The sequence below is a fragment of the Canis lupus genome, chromosome 5 (genome assembly GCF_003254725.2).
Source record: "Canis lupus dingo isolate Sandy chromosome 5, ASM325472v2, whole genome shotgun sequence".
NCBI classification, from domain to species: Eukaryota; Metazoa; Chordata; class Mammalia; order Carnivora; family Canidae; genus Canis; species Canis lupus.
This window is the reverse complement of record NC_064247.1, coordinates 7,786,631-7,805,259: the sequence shown is the minus strand read 5'-3', so window position 1 is coordinate 7,805,259 and position 18,629 is coordinate 7,786,631. Positions and strand designations below refer to the sequence as shown.

At 45.5% G+C, this 18,629-nt stretch overlaps 1 protein-coding gene and 1 long non-coding RNA gene across 6 annotated transcripts in view; both read right to left on the bottom strand.

Annotated features, from left to right (window-relative positions):
• KIRREL3 (kirre like nephrin family adhesion molecule 3) overlaps positions 1 to 18,629 on the bottom strand; it is a 542,768-nt gene that overhangs the window by 334,601 nt on the left and 189,538 nt on the right. For 2 of the 5 annotated variants that reach the window (XM_049109768.1, XM_049109769.1), the window contains exon 1: positions 3,569 to 3,804. The exons of 1 other annotated variant lie outside the window; for it this stretch is intronic. In XM_049109768.1, the coding sequence (XP_048965725.1) occupies positions 3,569 to 3,671 (103 nt within the window). In that variant the 5' untranslated portion in view covers positions 3,672 to 3,804. Of the gene's footprint in view, positions 1 to 3,568; positions 3,805 to 18,629 lie in introns of those variants that run through there. 2 more of the 5 variants (XM_049109772.1, XM_049109771.1) reach the window with 2 other exon arrangements.
• On the bottom strand, positions 9,638 to 14,702 carry LOC118354896 (uncharacterized). Its single transcript, XR_004816286.2, has 3 exons — positions 14,578 to 14,702; positions 12,403 to 12,615; positions 9,638 to 10,101 (listed from the first exon to the last, which is right to left on the bottom strand). It is a non-coding gene; the product is annotated as an uncharacterized LOC118354896 (long non-coding RNA).

Here is an 18,629-nt window from a genome sequence, read left to right as displayed (position 1 = left end):
CAGAGCCATAGGCATGCACGTAGCTGACGTCTAATTTTAAGGGCTGACTTTCTGGAGGGGGGCTCAGGCCCAAAGATGGTCACTGACCTTTTCAAGGTCTCATGGTTAGTGACCGCAGTGCTTCTCAATCTGGGGCAATTTTGCTCCCCTGGGGACATCTGACGTGGTCTGGAGTCATTTTTGATCATCATGACTGGAGGGATGCTCCTGCTTCTAGTGAGTGCAGGCCAGGGAGGCTGCAAACAGTGCAGACCCCCAGAGTCACGAACTGTCTGGCCCCAAATGCCCATGGTGTCGAGAGGTGGAAAACCCCTGGGGTAGAGGTGAAGAGGACAATATATTCAAAGGCATCAAGTCGTTCAAGGGTCTGGAAGGTCTACAGGACAGTGGCAGTTCAGGTGTGGAGCGGGAACATGGAGCCAACAAAGGCAACGGTGCAGGCGAGGCTGGAAATGGAGGTGGGGCCAGGAAAAGATCTCGTACAGCAACGACGAAGTTTTGCTCCACAGACAACAAAGACTTTCTGGGTGAGCGGAAGGGCCAGGCTAGAGCTGACTCCCAGCACAGTGCTCGCCCCACAAAACCTCCCTACCCTCAACACCACTCTTGGATCAGACCCGGGCAGAGGCTTGGAGAGTAGAATTTTAGCAACCCAATGCATGTCACTTCTTACCACCTACAAGATAAAAATCAGACTCATTTGTGAGTCCATAAAGCCATGTAAAAACGATTTTATTTATTTATTTATTTATTTATTTATTTATTTGAGAGAGAGTGAGAGAGAGAGCGAAAGAGTGAGTACGTGAGCACAGAGGGAGAGGGAGAAGCAAACTCCCCACTGAGCAGGGAGCCCGATGCGGGGCTCCATCCCAGGAGCCTAAGATCATGACCTGAGCTGAAGGCTCCATCCCAGGAGCCTGAGATCATGACCTGAGCCGAAGGCAGATGCTCAACCGACTGAGCCACCCAGGTGCCCCCATGCAAATGGTTCTATCACTGCTTTACCTACCAGGCCATTATAACATGTATAACGTCATAACAAGTTATAACGTCATAACTATTCATCTAGCAATCAATTTCCTCATTAGATTATGAATTCCCTGAGGCCAAGACCCATGCTTGATTATCCATGTATCCCTGGCACATCCCTGGGTGCTTAGAAATAGCAGGCACATCAAGCAGGACGGCCGAATACACGAAGCAACGGGGGAGGGTAGACTGACACGCTGCCCGGCTGTACAGACTGCGAGGGCTTCCTTCCCCCATTCGTTCTCCATTTTTTTAAAAATATAAGAAATGCATGCTCATGGTATAAAAAGATTTTGTAAAAACCCTACAGACAACCCAAAAGATTAAATTAAAAGCACCCAACCTCTATGATTTTGCACAGTGATAAACACAGAGAACATTTCAGTAGATATCCTGCCGCCCTTTCTGGGGCTGTATATTCATGAGGTTCACATACGCATATTTTTCTTTTTAATTAAAATGGTATCACACTATATATGTTGTTCGGTATATTGCTTCTTCACTTAAAAATACATTGGAAACTAGTGCAAAGAGTTTGTCTTGAAGCCGTGTTTGCATAGCGATCACCCGTTTTTATTTAGACTGCATCTTTGAAGAGGGGCTAAGTCGATGTGAAGTTCTTTCCATGTCTATGAATATACTTCCACCCCATGGCATTTCGTGTCTGAGGACTATGCAGTTAGGCTACAGTGTAGGAAACCATGCCTCGGACTGTTGCAATTTGTATTTTACTACGACAACATTGACAACAACAACGACAACAACGCTGCCATAAATATCCTTTTAGCTAAATCTTTGCGCTCCTCCCTAATTTTCCGTTAGTTTGAAGTTCTAGAATAGGAATCACTGGAACAAAAGTTGCATATTTTACAGCGTTTGCAAAGTATGGCCATCATGCTCTCCAGAAAGGTTGTGCCAACATAGCTTCCCACAAGCCGCCCATGAAGAGTGCCACGTTAGCTCTTTTTTGAACAAAAGCTATCACTTAGTCTGTGTAAACACCAAGACAAGCTATTTCAATTCCATTAAAGGACCCATCTATATCATTTCAGCGGAGAAGAACTGTCATTCTTATTATTCGATAGTCTACCAGATGTGTGTTCCCAGTGTTGCTACGATAAGCTGTGCAGTTGTTTACGTGCTTCTGAACACACACACACACACACACACACACACACACACACGAGGTAATGGGTATAAAAGCACCTAGCCCAGTGCCCAGCACTCCACAGATGCCCCTGCCGTCTGTGCCCGTCACTGCTGGTGTGGGTAGAGCCCTTATCATTCTCACCTGGACAGTTGTCTGCAGCCACCGACAAGCCAATCTATATACACCTGCCCGAGTGATTTATCAAAAAATGGAAGATGGACCATGTCATTCCCTTGCTTCCGTCTTTGTCTGCTTCCCACGGGCCATACAGTAAAGTCTGGGCTCCTTGGTAAGGCTTCTAAGGTCCCCTGATCTGGTCCTGAGACCTGCGGCTTCATCACCCACACACCTGTGCCCCAGCCCTTCCCTACTAGCGAGTCTCTGAACAGAATTCAGCTCTTTAGTCCTCTGTGGCTTGGGACAGGGCTAGTCTCTCTTCCTGAAACACACTTGTTTCCTTTCCTACCTTGTTTGTCCACAGAAGTGTCTCCCGGGAAACCTATTTTCGTGCTCTTTTCTACCTGCCCTGCCTGAGCAATAGTATCTTCTCTTTCTGTAGACCCCGAATCTTGCACCATCACTGTTTGTAACAAATCTCTCCTTTTGTTGTAATGATTGTTTACATGTGTATCTCCCCAACTAGACTGTTGAGAAGCAGAATCTTGTTTTACTTTATGTCCATACTCTCAACACCTGCCATGAAGCTAAGCAGTACAGTAGGTGCTTAATAAGTGCTCTTTGAGGGGACCCTGGGTGGCTCAGTTGGTTAAGTATCTGCCTTCAGCTCTGGTCATGATGCCGGGATCTTGGGAAGGAGTCCCATGTTGGGCTCCCTGCTCAGCGGGGAACCTGTTTTTCCCTCTCTTTCTGCCTCTCTCCCACGGTGGGTTCATTCTCTCGAATAAGTAGATAAAATAAATAAATAAATAAATAAATAAATAAATAAATAAATAAAATCTTTGTAAGATTTATTCTTAAATCAGATTTATCTTACAAAGATTTTATTTATTTATTCATGAGAGACACAGAAGGAGAGGCAGACACAGGCAGAGGGAGAAGCAGGCTCCCTGCAGGGAGCCCAATGCAAGACTCGATCCCAGGACCCTGGGATCACTCCCTGAGCCAAACGCAGATGCTCAACCACTGAGTCACCCAGGCATCCCTAAAGTAAATGCTTTTTAAATGACTGTATGAATGGACCGATATCTTTCCATCCTTTCTTCTTCCCTTCCTTCCATCTGTCCATCTATAGGGCTCCCTCCACAACAGTCATTAGGCTAGCAAGCTTGGACGGTCTTCCAGTTTCCAGGAACTAGTCACATGCCATGCCACTCCCTTCCCAGGATTAAGTAGAATCAATGGAAGCAAGGGATCTGCCACCATATGTACCTTCAGGAGGAGCCAGGGCTGGCGGGGCTGGAGAGAACAAGTTCTTGGCCAGTAGCAGCAGCAGCAGAGCTGGAGGGGGAGGCTGCCCTGGGCCCAGCTTCATCCACCAACAGAAGCCGTCCTGTTCTGGGTGGAAGGGAGGAATGTGCTTCGGGGCCCAGACACAGGAGTGGCAGGGAAGGGCAGAGAGGGAAAGGGATTAGGAGAGGGAAGACGGGCAGGAAGCACAGAGGGAGACAGGCAGCGAGGGATGCGGATTTAAATAGGAAAACCGGGACAGGCTGCAGACAAGAAGGAAGAGAAAGAGGAGGAGACACGGACTCAAGTTAGTGTGGGCGTGTGTACGATTGTGTAAGCGCAGCATCTTCTGCTGAAAACACTGGAGAAGTGTCGTGCAGGAGAGTGCCTTAGCTTTTTACTCAATGTAATTAATTACTTTGTGGCTTTAAATAAAACCCAGCTATTCGGGGGAAGCCTGACAGGGTTTCTTTTAACTTAATGTTTGCTGAACCATCCCTTCTATCTCACTTACCTGATGTGGAACATATGCTGGGATCCAAATGACAGAGAATAAATCACTAGATTTGCTTGGCTTCTTTGAAAAATGAATTTGGGGGCTGAGATTTCTCATCAGTATATATCTTCCCCGAGCAGCCTTCTGACAGGGCCTCAAGCCTGGGGGATGTCCTGTGCAAAGGTAAACGGGTACCCAGAAGTGGCCAGATGTCCGCATCTGGCATCGTGTCTATCACCTCGGGACGCAGGCCAGGCCATCTGTGCTACGCTGACAGGTGTTTCCAGGGCTAGGTGTACTGAAATCCCAGGCATAGGATACAATCTGTGGTCTTTACATGCATCCCACTAATTTACATGGAGCTTTTAATATGCACCCGAAACATAGTACAGCAGTGAAATTCAGTGGTAATGATGTTCACACGAGGACCTTGGGCCAGAAAGCCTGGGATGAGTCTGCATCCTTGCTCTGCCACTCATAGTCTTGAGTGTGCCTCGGTTTCTTCATCTATAAAATGCAGATGAAGCAGCCGTATGGCTTGGTTTGTTGTAAATTCAAACGTTGGTCACCCTCTCCCTATCCTCCTTTCCCTGCTCTTGTTATTGGGTCTCAGCGAGTTATAAACTTCCAGTGCAGTGTCTGCCTATCTCAGATGCTAAAAGTTCCTTTCGCCTTATTAGAGACTGCAAGAGCTCCCAGGCCTCTGGACTACAATAGAGGGAGGGTTCAGAAACGTTTTTTAACTCTGGAAGTTTGGGATGGGAGTGAGAAGGGGTGTGTGTGGATGTGCATGTGGCGTGGGTGTGAGGGGGGGCGAAGGTCCCCTGGGGCCGAGCCTACATTTGCTGTCCTCCCTAACGGAAGTTTTAGAGAAGAATAAAGAGCTATGCTAGCACTTTGCTTCGTGATCTTTTCATTTAGTATCTGTGTGATGTTGAACAAATCGTTTAATCTCTCTGTGCATTAATCTCTCTGTGCATTCCCACACCCATGATGGGGAAGTGAGCTGGACTGGGCATCTTTTAAATTTTTTTCTCAGTGTTCCTTTTCACATTATAAGGGTCATGTATATGCAGTGCAGAAAGCTTGGAAAATACGTAAAAGTCTAAATGAGATCGTTAAAAACACCTATGACCCCACAACCCAGCGAAACCATCGTTGATATTTTGGTATATTCCGCTTTCTCTGTACGCAATATATTGCAGAGGGAAATCTTACCATGTGTAGGGGTTTGTCTCATACTTTTTCTTCCCCTTAAGTTCAATGACCATAAGCTTTCCATGTCCTTAAAAATTACTTAGACCTAATTTTTTTAAGGTTCCTTCTGGGACTAGAATTTTATGAAGAATGGGGCTTGCTTCCTTTCTGTTAAAAACCTTTATTCTCCCATGACACACCAGAAATCATGTGAAGGAAGGTGCTCTTGAGTGGCACCCCCAATTCCCTTTGGCTCACGCTTCATGCAAGGATATCAGATGGCTCCATGACCCACCTGGCCTACCCACTTTTCATTTGCCACCTGAGCTCTGGAGAATAAAAGCAGATTGTAGAACTGCTTTTGATTAGTCATGAACAAGTGATGGAGCTTTTTAATTTTTTTAAAAAGGATATTTATTTATTTATTTATTTATTTATTTATTTATTTAAGAGAGAGACAAAACAAGTCAGGAGAGGGGCAGAGGGAGATGCAGGCTCCCTGCAGGGAGCTCGATGCAGACTCGATCTCAGGACCCTGGGATCACGCCCCAAGCCAAAGGCAGACGCTCAACCGCTGAGCCACCCAGGTGCCCTGAAAGACTAGGTCTGATATTAAAGAAGATGAGTGGGGTGGAGGGAGAGGAGTACAGAGTTTGCAGGGAGCAAATGCAGTTTGGAGGGGATGCAGAGACGCTACCAGTCTATATAGCATCTTTTGCGTGAACTTAAAGAGGAAACCCCAGGTTAACAATTCTGATCTGCTTTATTTGTACCCTGGAGTCGAACAATTAGTTGGAAACAAGGTTTCTCACTTTTGGAGTAAAACTTACAGATAAGCAGAAGGAGGTGGCTAGAAAGTGGTAATGGATTAGAGCTAGAGACATCAGCATGAATGTATGTTGAGCTTCATAAAAATAGAGATGTTACATATTAAATATTTATAGATAATATATATATACGCGAGGGTTAGCTCACATGCATATTTCCTCTCTCTGTCTTTTGGGAAGGCCTAGAAGCAACAACACTCCAGTGGCAAAAAACACAGCTAGCATCCAGATTTTGGCTTCTAATACTGTTAACTAATAGAAGGAGCCAGAGATCCTTGGAAGAAGTGGCTGATTCTAGGACTGGGGGAAATCACATACAAGATGAGCCTAGAGCATCTTGTAGTGCTGGAAAATAAGGGAGTGCTCTGTGTTAGTCCCTAGAGCTACTATAATAACCGGGTGGCTTAAAACAATAGGAGTTGATCATTCTATAGTTCTAGAGGGCAGAAGTCCAAAATCAGGGTGTTAGCAGGGCCCTGCTTCCTCCGAAACCTGTAAGAGAGAATCCTTTCCTGCCTCTTCCTAGTTGCTGGTGTTTATGGACAATCTTTGGTGTTCCTTGGCTTGTAGACACATCACTCTAATCTCTGTCTCTGTCACCACATGTGAATCTTTTCCCTGTGTCTCTTTCTTTTTCTTTTCTTTTTTTTTTTTAATATTTATTTATTTGAGACAGAGAGAAAGAGAGAGAGAGTATGTGTGTGTGAGGAGGAGCAGAGGGAAAGGGACAAGCAGGCTCCAAGTGCAGCAGAGAGCCCAATGCGGAGCTCCATCCCAGGACCTCGAGATCATGACCTGAGCTGAAACCAAAAGTCAGATGCTTAACAGACTGAGCTGCCCAGGTGCCCCTCTCTCCTTTTCTTATGTTTATACCAGTCACGTCGGATTAATTAGCTACCCTACCCCAATATAGCTTCAATTTAACTGGTTACATCTACAACAACCCTATTTCAATTTTAGTATATGTGCTGCCGAAGCGAGCACAACAACCCTATTTCAAACCAAGGTTATACTCTGAGGCATTGGGAGTTAGGACTTTAGCATATTTTGCTTGGGGGACACAATTCAATATAGTCCCCAAACCCTACAATGATGGGGCATATACCAAAGGGACAGAGGCCAAGTGGAAGACCGCTTGATGTCCAAAGATTCAACAATGAGCAACAAAATAAATTAAGTCATGTTGGATTATAACCCAAAGTATAAAATAAATATCCATAACTCCATACTGACCTGTGACTACAGTATGGACTCATATTGTAAATAAATGATTGGATAAATACACCAATAAGTACACAAATAGAGGAGAAAAGACAAATCTCTCTAGTGCAGAAAATTCCAAATAATTTTTATAGATACTCTGTCTTTGAGGAGGTGGAACAGAAAACCCTACTCCTCAAATGTGAGCTGCACAGAGTGATGCCCTTTTAAAACAATAGGGAAAGGGGGGGGAAGAGTCCTTCATGGTGGAGAAACCCAACAAACATGGCCTCAGCCAGGTGATCGATTTTAGCCTCAACAGTGACAAATTGCGGTGATAGAACATACCCAGGACAGGATGTGATCAAAATGGCACTTTACCTCTGTGGTCTCCCCCAAAACCCATTGGTAGCCTACGTCATGAGAAAACATCAGACCCAGTCGAGGGACATTCTATCAGATACCTGACCAGTACTCTTCAAAGTGGTTAAGGTCATCAAAAACAAAATCTGAGAAACCATCACGGTCAAGGAGAGCCCAAGGAGACAACGTGGTATCCTAGATGAATCCGGGGACAGAAAAAGGATTTTAGGTAAACACTAGGAAATCTAAAGGAAGTATGGACTTTAGTGAAGAATAATAATGTATCAACATTGATCCATTAATGGTAACAAGTGTATCATACTAATGTAAGATGTTACCAATAGAGGAAGCCGGGCATGGGGTATATGGGGTATATGGGAACTCCTCAAACCATTCTGCAACTTTTATGTAATTTTAAAACTATTCTCAAATAAAAAATTCATTGTAAAAAATGATACTTCTAGAATAGTAGTAATACGTGGTTATCACCTCATGCTGATACATGAACTGAATAGTGATTGAATATCAATTGTTTTAGTAGGTGGAGTTATCAATCTCAACTTACTCTACATCCCATCCCCCACCAACCAGTTGCTCTTGGCAGTGAACAGCCTCCATAACCTTATGTGGAAGCCCTAAAGTCAAAATTACCCTCTATCATCGTTCTGCCTTGAGCTTATCCTCCATTGGGACATACTAGTAATTTGTGCTAAAAACAAAAGAAGAGTCGGTTCCATCATAAATGGGTATACTAGAGGGATCACCTATGAATTTCCGGGAGAAATATCACAAGCCACCAATGGTCAATGGATTCATCTTCAGGAAAGCACTGCTTTCCCAAACCTGGAGAATTATAGCTCTGGTTTTCTGCCTGTTCGGGAATAGACGAACCAGGAGTATCAAAAAGGTTGATGTTCTTATAGAAAAGGCATTCTTAACTTACATTTTACCCACCAAAATAAAGTAGGGAGAGACTCTTATACCAAACTCCACTAAATCTCCATAAGGACAAAGAAGTGTGGGAGGTGGGGTTGGGGGGGTGGGTAGAGGTGGAGGGAAGTATCCCTCCAGAGCTCTGTCCTCAGATGGTTGTTCTTTATTATTTCCATGTGGCCCCATGACAGCTAGCCAGGTGTCTCTCTGTAAGGAAATCTCTGAATATAGGAAAAACAGTCTTTTGAAGCTACACATGACAAGTCCGAAATTAATTTTCAGCTTTTCACCCTAACAAAGAAATGCACTGATATGTTTCTTTCCGAGGCTGTCTTCACCTCCAGCATGGCTAAGGAACCCATCTCTTCTGCTTGTCCATACACTGCCTGATGGTGTGAACCATTCTAGGGGAGTAAGAAGGGGCTTCTTCAGGGGCCTTTTCTGTAAGGGGCAAGATAGACCAAACTGTCACCATATCAGTGCAATGCACAGGTCCTATGTCCCCCCAAATGTAATAGCAACAACGCTGACAAAAAAAGCAATTTGGGGATGTGAATCAGCACTCAAAAACATGTTCAGACCCTCTGACTCCAATAATCCCACCCTTGTCAATCTGTTCTAAGAAAATTATTCTACACACCAAAACATCTATAAGCCTAATAGCGGAAACAGCCTAAATATTCAACCGTTGAGAAATGGTTAAACAAATTATGGTTCATAGCACTTGATGGAATATTATGGAACCCTTAAAATGATTGTTTATGAGAATTATGTAATATGAAAATTGCATATGATAGCTATGCTAAGTGAAAAAAAGGGAAGATAAAAAATATAAGTAAAGATAATTACCATTATGTTAAAATATGCATAAGAAAAGGACTCAAAGGAAATTCACCAAAATGCTAACAGTGTTTGTATTAGACTGGTGGGATTTGAGCTGATTCTTTTTCCTTTTCTCTACTTTCCAAATTTTCTGTGATGTGGTAATATTACATCCTAATGGAAGAAATTATTTTAAAAATATGTCAAGTCCCGTCCCCCAATGCGTATGAAGAGCAGAAAGGGGTTCCATTGTAAGCGTAGAAAAGCATAATAATGGCCATTGATAATAAAAGCACCTTCATAAAAATTAATAACATCCAAAGAAACACAGCCTGAGCAAGAATGGCTTAATGCTTTCTTAACACGGATGTACTGACTTCCTCCAGGATCGGGTTTGGGTGGTTTTTCCTTATTAAAGTGATTGGAGTTTGGTCAAGCTGGGCTTGATTGGGGGGAGCTGGCCAACTGCAGGCTTGCATGCTGCTCACGGCCGGGCAGCCAAGGAGCAGATGCCCTGCCTCACCCTGTGCCCATGCACCCGCCTCCGGGCTGCTGGGGCTGAAGCGATGGAGCACTAGCTGGGTTGGTCCAGCTTGCAGGGGGCCATGGATGAGGCCCTCGCTTGATTCCCTAGCTGGGCTGCAGCTCCGGGATGGGTGGCCAGTAGTCACGGGAGGCTAGTAGGAAAGGAGAGCAGGAAATGGTGTTGGTGGTTCTGAATGAGCAATCAGCATAGCAGGTGTTCTTGCAAGTGGGGGTCTGAAGGGGGAGGCAGTGGCTCTTTCTGTATCTCCTCATCTGCAGTTAGAGGAAATCTTGGCTGCTGGAGCATGTTGGGCTTTGGGCTTTTGTCCACATTAAAAGCAAGGAAAGGGCCAGCAAGGGGCTAGGGGTGGTGGTGTGTGTGGAGCAGGGAGGGGGGTTATGCTATCAGTAGGAGGATGGGCCAGATGCAATTTTAGCTGAGCCAGGGGGCCATTCACAGGAGGGAACGGCTGATGTCACGAATGACAGAATGATAGAATAATGGAGCCAACCAACCCACGTTTTATTGCCCCCCGTGGTTCATGTTCTCAGGATTCTCTTTGATTTGCAATGTGTGGACCACAAGCAAACAGCTTGCTTAATGCGTGGGGAGTTGGCACAATTAGTAGTATCGCAAGGGCCAGTGGCCTTATGGTGTCTGCCACTCACATCATTTCAATCCTGGCCAAATGCTGAGAACAATAAACCCACACCAAACCCACCCCAAAAAACATAATCACACCCCAAACCCGCAACACAACTTTCCCTCGTGTTTTTCCTTCCCAAGCTGAAGGAGGGAGACCCAACTTTTTGTGCCAACTCCTGGAATCTTCTTTTCATGTTTTTCGTGAGAGGAAAAGAAGACTGGTTCTTTTCATCCCCCTGGAAAGATAAATTTTTAATAAATGTAAATGTTCTTTTAGCTCCTTACTTTTGGCGGAAGGAACCCGTACAGCTTGGACAGCCGGTCTCAAAAATACAATCAACTTGCTTCTTGTTATTTCTTTTCCATTTCACCACCCAGTGAAGCACAAACGCTCTCGCCTGGGCCTTTGTTTCTTTTTTTTTTTTTAATTTTTATTTATTTACTTATGATAGTCAGAGAGAGAGAGAGAGGCAGAGACACAGGCAGAGGGAGAAGCAGGCTCCATGCATCGGGAGCCTGATATGGGATTCGATCCCGGGTCTCCAGGATCACGCCCTGGGCCAAAGGCAGGCGCCAAACCGCTGCGCCACCCAGGGATCCCTGGGCCTTTGTTTCTGAGCCTGCCTTACCCTCAGCCAGCGGAGACAGCCTGCCTTGGGAGGGAGAACTCCCGATGAATTGGCCTCCCTGGATCGTCTCCTAACAATGGCAGCAGGTAGACTCTGACAAATCCTCCTCTTCTGCATTTATCCAGTTTTTATTCATTAAGTATCTACTAAGTGCCAGGAACTATTCTAGTTCTTCCTTTTAGCAGCCCTATGATGTAGCTTCTCTTATCATCATCACCATCATCCTCCTCATTCCCATTTTACAGATGGGACACAGAAACAAGAGGTCGAGAGCTGGCCACAGCTGATCTGTGACAAACTTGGCAGCCAGGCCCCACAGCCCACACTCTCAGCCTCGACCATACCCTGCCCCTCCTAGCACCTAACATCGGCTAGGCACTGTGGGTGTGGGGCAGTGGGGGATGGCTGGGAAAGGTGAGAAATTTCTTTTTCATTCTTTTCTTAAAAAAAAAAAAAAAAGAGATTTTATGGGATGCCTGGGTGGCTCAGTGGTTAAGCGTCTGCCTTTGGTTCAGGTTGTCATCCTGGGGACCTAGAATCGAGTCCCGCATTGGGCTCCCTGCAGGGAGCCTGCTTCTCCCTCTGCCTGTGTCTCTGCCTCTTTCTTTCTGTCTCTCGTGAATAAATAAATAAAATCTTAAAAAAAAAGATTTAATTTATTCACTTGAGAGTGAGAGAGAGCACAAGAGCGGGGAGCAGCAGAGGGAGAGGGAGAAGCGGACTCTCCACTGAGCTGGGAGCCCAACTCTGGGTCTTGATCCCAGGACTTCGATTTCACGACCTCAGCTGAAGGTAGATGCTTACCTGACTGAGCCACTCAGGTGTCCTTCTTTTCCATTCTCACGGACTTTAGCTCCCGGGGCTGCCTTGCAGATCCTAGCTCATTAGCATCCATTTCAGTCTCATTGGGCTTCCACTCCCACTGGCTGACGTATGATTGATTGTGCTCACTGCGTTGACTCACAGACAGTGTACGAATTGCAGTCCGCATTGCTTCAGGGTCTGTGGCCCTTGGCTTTGAGGCTGGGGTGGGGCTGGGTTCCCTGTCTTGCCTCCCCTGACCTATGCCTGGCAGTAGCTCTGCAGAGTGCCAGCCCACTCATCGAGGAGATCCCAGGGGGCTGCATGGCCACTTCTTGGGGATGCTGAATTGGAGTGAGACATGGAGTTCAGCTCACCTGGAGAGGCCTGCTTTAAGGATGGAGGGAGGACTTCTGTTCTGCCCACATCACACTGTAGCTTCTATGATGTTTGGGTTAAAAGCTCGCTTTAGCCTTACTGGACTCACCATCACCAGGTCTGCAGCTTCTTGACCCCAAAGGATTTACAATCACTATCAGAGGAACTGATTGTTTTGATCTGGAGATAGTCAGAGTTCCATCTGAAGTACACTGTCAGGGTCATAGGATGAGGAGGGAGAAATAATGAGCTGTTTTGTAGATTTCAGTTCCCAAAGTGTGACCTCTGTTCGTAAAAAATCAGAATTCTAAATAATTGTTATCAACAAAGACTGACATCTATCAAGCACCTATTAGTATGTGAGACTGGGCACCCTGCCAAACAAACCAAAAAGCTTCCTCTGACCCGATGATGGCCTGGGTTGTGCGGTTCCCCCGCACTCCACATCCTGTGATGACAAACTTAATCATGTAATGAGGTTGTAATATAGGTGTCGATCTCCCCCATGTGACCAAGAGCTCTTTCGGGGCAAAGACTACTCTTCATCTCCTTTTGCATCCCCAGGACTCAGTACGCCTTTCACATGAGTTTGTTAAATGTTGATGACTCTACTGCTTTATGGAGAAACTGGATATTTCTGCCACAAGATCTACAAACCTACACCTGCATTCATCTTTTTCTTTTCTTCTGTCCACTTATATATAGTGTCTCACGGCAAAAGCCACCTCTTCACCACGTGCTCTGCATTCCTTCTCCTGCCTTCTCAAGGATTCCTCAAATTATCTCCTCTCTCTCTCTTGCGTCCCGAAACTCCTTCTCTCTTCCCCGCGTCATCCCCATTAGGCAAAAAGAAAGCCAACCCATATTCAATGATCTTCCACTCTTGAAATCTCCCTGAAACCTCACACCTTATTCTGGCCACTATCCCGTTCCTCTGCATCTTTCTCAAGCAAACTTCTGGAAGAAGCTGTGTATACCCAATAGCTCCACTTTGCCTCCTCCCATTCACACATGAACCAATCTTTTCTGGTTTATACGGTATGGTTACAAAAAGGTGTTCTTGTCAAGACCAAGTTGCCAAATCTTGAGGTCTGTCTACCTCTGTTCCATCTTGTGCGGCTCTAGGAAATGTTCCTCCTCCCAACTTCTCCGAATGCGTTTTTCTTCAGGGAGAAGTGCACTCTCCTGCTTTCCACTCACACCTGTCTCTTGGCTTTTTCTCGGTCTCCCTGGTAGGGTCTCCCTTTTCCCACTCCCTAAATACAGGACCCTTGCTTTGACCCTTCTCTTTCTATGCTGTGCTTTCTTTAAGAATCTCATCAATTCCATCAGACATGATTGATAATTCCCATAACTTTATATCTTCAGCCCAAACCATGCCATGATATCCAACTGCCTACTCGACACCCTCTTTTGAATGTCTCCCAGGCACCTCACATTGACCATCTTCCAAACCAACCTTTTTATTCTCATTGCTTTCCCCAGACCACATCCTGTTCTAGTCTTCTTAATCCTAGTAACTAAAAACTGTGTCCACCTAACTGCTCAAGCCAGGAATCTGAGTGCCGTCTTTGATTCCCCTCCTCGCCTGCCCTGAGGGGCCCCTCTCACTGACCCTCTCGCTTATCTGCTTGTCTCTCTCCCCCCCATCTGAGATTGTCAGGCATTGTACCTGGTCCAAAGTAGATGCTGTTTAATGGAACAGACTTGGTCCATGTGCTCAGTAAATGTATGTTGGGTGATGAATGGATGAAAGAACAGGTGGATAATAGAAGGAAAGGCCCAGAGTCTTAGATTCCCCATCAGAAGTTGCAGCCTCAAAGTCATGGCCAGAGGCTCTCCTCTGATTGATCTGGTGCCCCTGATCACAGGACTTAATCTTAATCTCAGACTCAGTATCTTCCTCCATAGAAAGAGTCTGGTAACATCTAACTCATAGGATTATTATAAGGATCCAATAGCATGAGCACATGGTGCTCAATTCATGCTTAATTTAAAAAAAAAGAAAAAAAAAACCTATACTACGAACAACCCAACCATTTGATTGTTTTTTTCCTGTTGTTTTGGCATGTGTTACACTCAGCCCAAGGTAAACCTAAACAGCATACAAACAAGTGAATAAATATAGAGTACTCCTCATCACCAATGCTTGAGAGGAAAGAGTGATTTCAGACCTGAGCCCAGAGGCGGTGGGAACCCTGGGGGCTCGGTGCAGGTAGGGGGCGCTCATCTGCCGTCCCTGTCTGTCTCTACCACCAGCTGGGCTTTGCCACTGTCTCTTGCTCCTGTTCCAGCTCCCAGAGGGGCAAGTGATGGATAGAAACATCATAAACAAGAACAATGCCTATTGTGCTCCGCTTAGAAACAGTCTGTGTTCTTTTAAAAATTGTGAATAAAATAGCACACTGACTAAATCGGGTGGTGTGGAGGATTCACAAATGAGAATGCAAATGAAAATGAGCTAACTTGTTAGGTTTGGGGAGGCAAAAAAAAAAAAAAAAAAAAAAAAAAGAGAGGTCCTTGGAATGGCCTCTGTCTATTGCTAGGAGGGTGAGGGGAAAGCCATCTCTGTGAACAAAAGATCAGAAATTGCCTCCTGAGCACTGTCTGTCTGCTTCAGAAGAAAGGTCTGTGGTTAGGAAAGCCCTTACGGAAGGAAGAGCACACTTTGGTGGTGCTGGTGCAGCGGGGTGGGCGGGGGCGGGGGGTATACTGACAATTTTGTTATTTGTTGACCTGATGAGACAGGAAAATAGTTCAGGTATTAAATCCTAAAGGGAGAGCAGACACTGTTATAATAAAAATTGCAATTCCTCGTCTCTGGTCCGGGTCGAATGCAGCTAGCAACCAACTCACCAGGCTTTTCTGCTCACAGGAGTTTCATCTGGGCCTCAGCTCATGGGAAATGAAAGCCCAGCCACTCCTGACGTTTACAGGATTTGCAGAAAATTGTATATATCATGCAAATCTATTTCCTTTTCGTAGTCTTCTCTCAAAAGGAATGAATTCTTAGGGCACTTAGGAAAAATGAGTGAGTGGCGACAGGAGACCCGGACCAAGCCTTTCGTAGGCAGAAGGATCTGACAGCAATGTCCCCCGCCCCTCCTGAGTGCCACCGCCAGATCCCAGGTCAGGTTGTGGAAGAACTGACTTTGGCTTTCAGGCCTCCCTGAATCCTCTTGGACAGGGACGCTGAGTCAAGGGTCTGCTGAGTTAGCCAGAGGGTGAGGGAGAAAGAGAGAAGGGGGCACAGATGACAGCGAGGTAGACCAGCCCCAGATGTCACTAGGGGGCTCAGCAGAAGGCTCACGGGCACCAAATGCAGGTCTTCACTGACCTGCTGTGACCCCCCTGGAAGAATCCACGCAAGTCTTTCCCAAGAAGGTGTGATAGGAGCTGCAGAAGAGGGCGCAATTTGAAAGACTAAACAATTTCACCCAAAGAGGCTGAGAATTAACTAAGGGAAATGTGTAAATTATTACATTGGACTGAGTGTACTGGAGTGGACCAGACGCCTGCTTGGGAGAAGTCCAGATAAGGAAGAGGCAGATACGAATAACTCCAGTTCCTCTGCATATCTGAGCTCTACTGTGAATAAATTTGCAATCCAAATGCACATGTTGCTTCTCTTCACTGTCAACCAGTACCTGTATTTTAATAGGTGCTTATTGAAAAATGTGGAGAGTTGCATAAAGGCCTAAATGAATGCATTTCTAATAACTGAGTTTCTGATGCTGGGTGGGGAGGCTAAGGGGTATCTGCCTACGTTATTTTAAAGTGCAAATAGTTTTAAGACATAAACCAGTGGCGAGGAAGTCCAATGACATTCTGAGGTTTGTCATGACGACCAGAGTTATACCCGAAAGATGTTTTAGGTGCCTGTAGGACACGTTCAGTCTATGTCCTGGGTCATCTACCTCTGGTACAGCAGGTTGGCCCGGTTCCATAGTTCCCTCCTGGGTACCATCTCCTCGGCTGGTTCGATGGGATAGGAGCAAGAGAACACGGACTTTGTGCCCAGAAGACCAGACCCCAGCCCCTGCCCTTGTCACTTGTTGTGTGACCTTGGGCTCTCTGTACAATCTTTCTGAGTCTCAGTTTTCTCATCTATAATATGGGGATAGCAGAAGCTTCCTCACAAGGTGGGAACAAAATCAAAAGAGGAATGCATGAAAACGTCACAGTATGTTGGTCTGTCTGAATACAAAAGTATTATCATCTGGATGTTTCTGAAAATAAATTACAACCGAATGCTAGTGAGGATGAGCAACAGGAATTTCCACTCGTTGCTGGTGGGGATGCAAAATGGTGCACCCACTTTGGAAGACAGTTGTGGCAGGTTCTTACAAAGCTAAACACACTCTTAACCATGATCCAACAATTGAACTCGTGACGTATTTACTGAAAGAAGCTGAAAAGTCAGGTCCACACAAAAACCTGCACACAAATGTTGACAGCTGCTTTGCCCCCTATAATTGCCAAACACTGGAATCATCTAAGATGTCCTCTGGTAGGTGAATGGGGAAACAGACTGTGGTATATCTAGACAATGGAATACGATTCAGCACTGAAAAGAAATGAGCTCTCAAGTCATGAAAGGACACGGAGGAGCTTAAATGTATATTGCTAAGTGAAAGAAGCCAATCTGAAAAGGTTATATATTGTATGATCCTAACTACACGACGTTCTGGAAAAGGTAAAACTACGAAGATGGTACAAAGATTAGTACTTGGGGGGTTGGAGGGAGGAATGAACAGGTAGGGCACAGGGGATCTTTTTAGGGCAGTGAAACTCTTCTGTATGATACACTAATGGTGAATATATGACATTACACATTTGGCAAAACCCACAGAACTGTATGACACAAAGAGTAGACCCTAATGTAAATCCGGGGCTTTAATTAATAATAAGGTATCAGTATTGGATTATCAGTAATAACAAATATATCCTACTAATGCAAGATGCTAAGAACAGGGGAAACAAGCTACAGGGGTGAGTAGATGGGACTATCTGTACTTTCTGTTCAATTTTTCTGTAAACCTAAAACTGCTCTAATGAACAAAGCCTATTAATTAAAAAAATTAATTACAGAGCTTCTTGAACCACTGACTCTTCTTCTCTACCCTGTATCCCAAGAGAAACAACTCTTAGGAAGGAGTATGCTAGCTGTCCCACTGCAGCCCAGCCTCTGTGATGCCAGGCTCATCTCCACCCTGGGTAAAGACTCACACAGGCATCGGGAAAAGCATGAATCAAAAATGACAGCACATTTTTCATGCTGAACTATTACCTTGTCTGGTTATTTTGCTATTCATACAGCCAATAATAAGCCACTCTGCTATCATGTCTTCACTTAATTTGTTATTTAGAATAACCTTTCACTGGGACACCTTTGTTTCCGGGAGGAGGGGACATAGGCTTTATTTTATTTTTGCTAATGCAATAAAATTGAAATCTGGAACACATGCTTCTGTCCCTATAGGTGACCAGGGGAGCAGCTGGGGGAAGGAAAAAGATCAAATGCAAGACACAAAATAAGACCTTCCTGTTTATATATTAAAATGGTGAACAAAACCCCAAAGACCTGGTTATTAGGACTAACAAGGAGGAGCTCCATCCCTCAGCTCCCTGGCTTCCTGGTCCCCGGCTGAAGACTGTCTTGGACGGAGAGATTTCATTCTGTTGCACTGGGTGTGGGCAGTGCTGCATCTCCAGGAAAGGAGGAAGCACAGGGACAGCCTGGTCAGAATGGCTGAAGGAGGGATCCCACAACCATGCTAGCATGGCTGGCCCTCGCCTTGAATACAGCAGGTTGCATTAAGTGATGTGATCAGAAAGCCCTGGCATCTCTGCCACCGAAAACTAAATTCTCCTTCTCCCTGTGGGAAGCGTGAGCGGGTACCCAGTGGATAAGACACTGCCGACTAGAGAAGTTGCACGGGTTCCTTCCGTGTTAGGCACTGACCTCTCCCCTGCTCCTTTTAAAGGTTGCCGCTCCCAAGTAGACCTGTAGCTTAGAGCCCCCCCGGGTGTCTGACGGAGCGCTGGGACTCAGATAAAGGCCTGCCTGATAGTGGGGGTGAGTAGCGCAGAACTGAGAGGGGACAGATACCAAAGATGATGCTTCGATGCTTCCTATCAGGGCCAGGGTCAGAAAGGCTGATGCCCTGCAGCCTTTCTGCATCCTGTCTGGGGTAGGACTTGGTGCCTGTGAGAAAAGGGAAGG